This window comes from Mandrillus leucophaeus, unplaced genomic scaffold, assembly GCF_000951045.1.
Source record: "Mandrillus leucophaeus isolate KB7577 unplaced genomic scaffold, Mleu.le_1.0 Scaffold546, whole genome shotgun sequence".
Lineage (NCBI taxonomy): Eukaryota > Metazoa > Chordata > Mammalia > Primates > Cercopithecidae > Mandrillus > Mandrillus leucophaeus.
The window spans coordinates 244,361-251,740 of NW_012105875.1; the positions used below are offsets into that span (position 1 = coordinate 244,361).

Genomic DNA, 7,380 nt, shown 5'->3' on the forward strand with positions numbered 1-7,380 from the left:
AGGGAGGGAGGGAAGGAAAGAGAAGGAAAGAGAGAGGCCAGGCGCGGTGGTTCACGCCTGTAATCCCAGCACTCTGGGAGGCCGAGGCGGGCGGATCACAAGGTCAGGATATCGAGACCATCCTGGCTAACACGGTGAAACCCCGTCTCTACGAAAAATACAAAAAATTAGCGGGGAGTGGTGGTGGGCGCTTGTAGTCCCAGCTACTCCGGAGGCTGAGGCAGGAGAATGGTGTGAACCCAGGAGGTGGAGCTTGCAGTGAGCCAAGATCGTGCCACTGCACTCCAGCCTGGGCAACAGAGCGAGACTCTGTCTCAAAAAAAAAAAGAAAGAAAGTGAGAGAGAAAGAAAGGAGAGAGAAAGAAAAGAAAGAGAGAAAGGGGGGGAAGGAAGGAAGGGAAAAAGAAAGAGAGAAAAGAAATGAATGCAAAACATATTCTTGCTATGTGATACGGTGGATGCAGAAGTGGATTGTAACTGGGCCCTGCCCTCCAGGTGGGAACACAGCCAGTTGGAAAGATCGGGGCAGTAAAATCCAGAGACTGTGGGAACCTAGAATGAGGAACAATGTCAGCCAAAGGTTGAGGCTGCAGCCTGCACTCCAGCCTGGGCGACAGACTGAGACCCTGTCTCAAAAATGAAATAAAACAAAACAATCAGGGAGCATTTGGATCTGGGAAAATAAAAGGAGCTAGAAGAGCATTTTGGGCAGAGGAAACGGCTTGGCACAAATGCATGAAAGTTGAAAAGTACAAGAAGTCTGGGGGACAAACTCCAGCCAGGGAGGAAGAGGATGTGGTGGTGGGATGGTGGGAAGAATGTGGTGGGAGAGGATAGTGGGAAGGCCAGCTCGTCCAGCTCACGGGGGGTTTGGTCAACCTGGGGATATGGGGAACCTCAGAAGGACTGAAAGGATGGAGTAGGAACTAGGAATCATCCCTCAGGGAGGTGGGTTAGAGAGGTGGAGAGCAGCTCCCTCGGGAGTCCTCCAAGCAGTGAGGGTGAGACCTAAGCTGGGGCCTGGGTGGTAGGGCTGAAAAATAGATGGACTAGACAGAGAAGATAAGGAAGCAGAAAGGATAGGACATGGTGGCTGATGGGCTTGGAGGTGAGAGATAGGGAAGTGTGCAGGGCAAAGTCCAGGACTCTGGCCTGGTGACCAAAGGGACAGCAAGACAAACAGTGTGGAGAAGGGAGTTGCTGAGGTCAGCTTTGGATATGGTGAATGAGAAGCAGCCAGACTCCTGGGTCAGAGGGAGGAGGGGCTGGGCCTGGATTCCTGGATCTAAGGAAGGAGGAGCTGGGGTCTGGACTCCTGGGTTTGAGGGAGGAGGAGCTGGGGGCCTGGACTCCTGGGACAGAGGGAGGAGGGGCTGCAACTGAGATTTCTGGATCTGGGTGAGAAAGGAGTACCTAGTAGCCAGTACCCTAGGAAGAAGGGTACATTTCTCTCTTTGGAGAGAAGGCCTGGGAAAAATACGTGATCTTTGAGGATAAATGAGGGCCCAGGACCCAGCCTCAGAAAATTCCAACATGCACAACACTTGCAAATAAAAAACTGACAAAATCATAAGTCACCATTTGCCAACCTATAATGGTAACCAACCCAAGTAATGACCGCTGATGATGTTACAATCTTCAAATAGAAGTTTTTTTTTTTTTGAGATGGAGTTTTGCTCTTGTTGCCCAGGCTGGAGGGCAGTGGTGTGATCTCGGCTCCTGGGAGCTGCAACCTCCACCTCACAGGTTCAAGCGATTCTCCTGCCTCAGCCTCCCAAATAGCTGGGATTACAGGTGCCTACCACCACACCTGGCTAATTTTTTGTATTTTTAGTAGAGATGGGGTTTCATCATGTTGGTCAGGATGGCCTTGAACTGCAGTGGCTCATGCCTGTAATCCCAGCACTTTGGGAGGCCAAGGCAGGCAGATCACCTGAGGTCAAGAGTTCAAGACCAGCCTGACCAACATGGAGAAACCCCATCTCTACTAAAAATACAAAATTAGCCAGACATGGTGGCGCATGCCTGTAATCCCAGCTACTGGGGAGGCTGAGGCAGGGGAATCGCTTGAACCTGGGAGGCGGCGGTTGCGATGAGCCAAGATCACGCCATTGTACTCCAGCCTGGGTGACAAGAGCGAAACTCTATCTCACGAAAAAAAAAAGAGAGAGAGACCAGGGTGACCTCATGAGGTCTGGACAACCAGAGATGAGGTTCCTGACACCGGCTCAGGAAGCACTAAAGCACTTCTGAATATGATCAAACTTCTCCCTCTAACCAACACTTGCTTGCAGAAACAGAGGCATCAAGGGCACCACAGGCATGCAATTGGCCATGCTCTGCCTGTGGGACAGAAGACTGGGTTTTTCTAATAAACAGTATGGGGAAGACACAGTGGGTGGGAACCACCAGAGATAAAACAACAGGGAAGACATATCAACCAATCACACTGACCTTTGGGGACTTCATTCAAACAAGCTACCTGTTAACTGGCATTTTGAGACTCTGGGAAACACAAAAACTAACCAGAAATAAGACAATACTAAGAACTTATTAGTTTTTTGTTGTTGTTGTTGTTTTTTTTGGAGACACGGTCTTGCTCTGTCATCCAGGTTGGAGTGCAGTGTTGTGATCACAGCTCACTGCGGCCTCTACCTTCTGGGCTCAATTGATCCTCCCACCTCACTCTTCTGAGTCTGAGGCCACAGGCACATGCCACCATGCCTGGTTAATTGTATTTTTATTTTTCACAGAAACAGTGTCTCATTATGTTGCCAGGCTGGTCTCACAGTCTTGGGCTCAAGCGATCCTCCCACCGTGCCCCGCCATCCCCCAAGTACTGGGATTACAGGTGTGAGCCACCTTGCCTAGCCAAAAAGGATTTCTTATCTGTCACTGATACACTGTAAACATATGTACAGGCTACATGATGTCTGGAATTGGCTTTTAAAACTGGGGATGGAAACAAATGGGAGATAATGAAAGGAGAATGTAAGAATATTAATCATTGCTGAAGCTGGTGGGCACAGGACATGGGAGCTGCCTGACTATTGTGGGTTTGGAAGTTTTCTTTTTCTTTCTTTTTTTTTTTTTTTTGGAGACGGAGTCTCGTTCTTGTTGCCCAGGCTGCTGGAGTGCAATGGTGCAATTTTGGCTCACTGCAATCTCCATCTCCCGGATTCAAGCGATTCTTCTGCCTCAGCCTCCCAAGTAGCTGGGACTACAGGCACCCGCCACCACGCCCTGCTAATTTTTGTATTTTTAAGCAGAGACGGGGTTTCGCCATGTTGCCCAGGCTGGTCTCGAACTCCTGAACTCAGGCAATCAGCCCGCCTTGGCCTCCCAAAGTGCTATGATTACAGGCGTGAGCCTCCGCTTCCGGCCGGTTTGGAATTTTTCACACACCCACATTTAAATAGCAAACGGACAGGGGACGAAGGAAGAGCCCCAAAAATCACGCCCAGGGAGGGAGGAGGAAAACCAGGAGGGGCATCTGCCCCTCACTCTCTCGGAAGCCCAAATGTCTTCCTTTGAGGAATGGGGACAACCCCGGGGCGCAGGTGGCTAGGAGTACACCAACATCCATGGACCAGGAAGGACGCTGCTGCTGAAGACCCTGTGAGCCAAACAGACCTGTTCCCGCTGCTGGCGGCCGCGCTGCTCCGAGGCCGCCTGCTGCCCCAGCAGCTCCCGCAGCTGCTCCTCCTCCCGGCGAGCGGCCACTCGCTCCCCAGCCAGCTCACCCCGCAGCAAGGCCACTTCCACCTCCATCTGCGAAGAGAATGCCAGGGCTGGGGGCTCGGACGCCTAGGTCCAAGGAAGAGGCCCAGGGCCTTAACTACCGGATTCGAAGGAAGGATGGACTCCAGGGACCTGAACTTGGAGGGAGGAAGAGCGGAGGGCCCAGAATCTGATCCCACCGGAGGAAAAGGCTGGGAGTCCGGCTTTGCGGGTTCCCCTTGAGTTGGGGCCAGGCTTCCCAAAGGGTCCGCAGCCTCACCTCGATCCTCAGCTCCTTCCTCTGGCGCTGTAGCTCCTTCACTCGCTGCTCCATCAGGGCCACGCGAGTCAATGCCTCCAGTTGCTGTCCTCGCAGGCGCCGCGCCGCCCCTCGCACCCCTCCCCCCGAAGAGGTGGATGAGGCGGGTGTGGACGCAGTAGCTGTCGGAGGCGTAGCCTCGGGCTAAAGTTGAGGGGGCGTGGTTAAGTGGAGATGCCTCGCCCCCTGCAATCACTAAGTAGGTCTGGTCCCCACCCAACATCCCCTTCTGCGGGTCTCAGTCCACTTACCTAACACAACCACCACTCCCACAATCTGTCGCAGGCTCTTTTCTTTCTTTCTTTTCTTTTCTTTTTTTTTTTTTTTTGTCCTGAGATAGGGTCTCACTGGCTGGAGTGCAGTGGCGCGATTACGGCTCACTGCAGCATCGACCTCCCGGGCTCAAGGGATCCTTCTGCCTCAGCCTCCTAGGTAGCTGTGACTACAGGCGCGCACTACCACCCCAAGCTCTTTTATTTATTTATTTATTTATTTTTATTTTTTGGTAGAGAGGGGGTCATGCTATGTTGCCCAGGCTGGTCTCGAACTCCTAGGTTCAAGCGATTCTCCCACCTCGGCCTCCCAAAGTGCTACGACTACAGGCGTGAGCCACCGCGCCCGGCCTCAGCCTCCTGTATTCAAGGTCGGAGTGGGGGAGGGTGCAAGTCCAGTGACCACCCAACCACACGGACCACAGAGGCTTGCAGTAGTACCCTATGGAGGGTGGGCGGATGTAAAGCCGACTTATGAAAGGTGTTTCTTTTTCTCTATCCAGGTCCTATTCTCTTGGCGTCACTTTCTCGTAGTGCCTGGATCTATCTCTCTCTCTCTCTCCACCCGACCCCAGTCTCTCAGATTCGGTATCTGTCCACTGCCTCTGAATCACTAGATCTTTCTCCCTCGGAGTATGTCCCTCTCTCGAGGTTTTTCTCTATTTGTTTCTCTGAGCATCTCTGCCGTTTATTTCTGGGTTTCCCTCTGTCTCGATTCCCCTCTCTCTGACTCTCTGTCTCTAGTCTCACTGTGTCTCTGTCTTTTTTGGGTCTTTGTCTCTCAGTCTCCGTGTCTCTGGGTCTCTGTCCGGTTCTTGATCTCTCTGCATCTCTTACTCATTTGGTTCTCTCTGTTCAGTAGTCTCTCCTGGCTCTGGATCCCTCTGTCTCTGAGTCTGTGTCTATCTGGTCTCTCTCTCTCTCTCTCTTTCTCTCTCTTTCTTTGTCTCTCTTTCTTTCTTTCTCTCTCTCTGTTTCTCTCTCTCTCTCTCTCTCTCTCTCTCTTTCTCTCTCATGTTTAGAGATAAGTTCTGCTCTGTCCCAGGCTGGGGTGCAGTGGCGCAATCATAGTTCACCGCAGCCTACAACTCCTGGGTTCAAGCGATCCTCCTGCCTCAGCCTCCCGAGCAAGTGGGATTACAGGCACGCGGCACCGCGCTTGGACAATTTCCTATTTTTTTCTAGAGACGGGGATTTGCTATGTTCCCCAGACTTGTCTCGAACTCCTGGGCTTAAGCGATCCTCCCCTTGGCCTCCCCAAGTGCTGGGATTACAGGCGTGAGCCACCTATCTGGTTCCTCCATACCCGTCTCTCTGTCTCTGTCGCCCGTTTGGGTCTTGTCTCCGTTCTTGGGGCCTCCCCGTGGCTCTGTCTATCTGGTTATGTATCTGGTTTCTGTCTGTCTGTGTCTCTGCCTCTCTGGCTGCGTGTCCTGGTGTCTGTCTCTCAGTCGTCTCTGTTATCACTGGGTCTCTCTCCCTGTCTCCGGGTCTGTGTCTTTCTGGTTTTCCTCTACCTGTCTACCTGTCCGGCCACCTGCTTGAGTCCCCGTCGGTCCAGGCCCCCCGCGCTGATGCCCTCGGGCCCCTCACCGCGTCGCGGCTGCTCTCAGTGCTGCTGCCTTCTCCCACTTCTTCTTCTTCCTCCCCCTGCTTCTCAGCTCCTCCGCGGCTCGAAGGTTCCTCCAGTACCTTGGGAGCCTCCTGTTCCCGGGACTCCTCGGGATAGCCCTGGGGCTGGACCTCCACGTCGCATTCCGGGACCGGCGGCGGCGGGGTCCCTTCGGCGGGGCTGCTCCGCGTCCCCATGGCCGCTCGGGCTCCTGCGGGGTGGGCGGGACCAGGCGCTCCGGGGGCGGGGCCTAGGAGGGCTGAGCGCCGCTCGCGTCTGCTCCGGGGCGCGGAGACCCCCCCAGGAGGCGGGGCCTAAGAGTTCAAAGGATTGAACTGAGCGTTACGGAGGCGTGTCCTTAAGTTTCCAGAGGCGGGGCTCGATGGTTCCAAAGCGACACGCCCCCGGAGACGGGACCGGAATTTGAGTCCGGGTCGCAGCTCGCCCCCTACTGGCCTCTTCGACCCCGCCTCCCCTCCTTCATCTCCAAGTGTCAGGCCTGGTACCCTCCCAGCGGCCCCCCACAATCCCTTGGACTCGCGTAGAGCGACCCATCTTCTCCCTCCGAGACTCAGCAGTTCGGCTCCCGCCCCGTCCTTCCCAGAGCCCCGTAGTCTTAGTCCTGACCCCACTGTGCAGGGCAACAGCGCCCATGCCGCCTCACCCAGGGGTCCAGGAGTCGGGGCTCCCAGGATGCCCTTCTCTCAACAAGCCAGGAGTCGGAGTCCTTGAGATTCCGAAGTCCAACCGCCACCTCCCCACAGCCTCGGCCCCCTCACCAGCTCAGGCTTCGGCGCGCTCCGCTCTGCGCGCTGGGCACAGCCGCTTCTGCCTATGAGACAGGTGGCAGGGGAAGAGGGAGGAGAGAGGCCGCCCCGTCCCCCTCCCCAGCAGCCCGGAAGTGGAGGGGGGGACAACAGGTCCAACAGCTCCCGAGGGAGGAGGGAGCCACGGGCTTGCCCCACCCGCGGCTTCGGCATCCGGCCATCCCGGCCCCACCGGCCCCACCCTCGTGGAACTCAGCATCTCGACCTCCCAGTCTCCCTCGATCCCCTCATTCCTGCTCCACTGGAGGAGTCTTGGCCACTGCTGTATGGGCACCTCTCTAATGTCCAGACCCTGGGAGTTCAGAAAGGAAGGCAGGAATGGAGATGGGGACGTCTCCCCTCTAATGAGCCCTTCAGAAGGGCCCTGACCGGTTTGGGGAGCTGGACAAGGGGAAGGGGTGCCCTGAACTGAGTCAGAGACCTGCCAAGAGACTGAGGGAAGTGTACCGCCACCCCCCAACACTTTGCTACGGGGTGGAGGGCGGAGGTTAAAGGTCTCAGCCAGACCCTTTCCTCTCTGGGCAAAAACAGGAAAATAACTGGTATATGAAAAGGGATGATTAGAAGTCAAGAGCTGTGCTAAACACTTTATACCCGGTCATTTAATTTCACCCTCAAAGCTGCCCAGTG

General features: G+C 55.0%; 1 protein-coding gene across 1 annotated transcript in view; it reads right to left on the reverse strand.

The window, feature by feature from the left end:
• Positions 1-6,929, reverse strand: part of PHLDB3 (pleckstrin homology-like domain, family B, member 3) — a 36,161-nt gene extending 29,232 nt beyond the window's left edge. Inside the window, exons 1-4 of the mRNA XM_011997777.1 lie at positions 6,588-6,929; positions 5,905-6,134; positions 4,001-4,183; positions 3,634-3,771 (exon numbers count right to left, since the gene is read on the reverse strand). Coding sequence (XP_011853167.1) covers positions 3,634-3,771; positions 4,001-4,183; positions 5,905-6,120 — 537 coding nt within the window. The 5' untranslated portion in view covers positions 6,121-6,134; positions 6,588-6,929. The remainder of the gene's footprint in view (positions 1-3,633; positions 3,772-4,000; positions 4,184-5,904; positions 6,135-6,587) is intronic.
• Between the last annotated feature and the right edge of the window lie 451 nt (positions 6,930-7,380).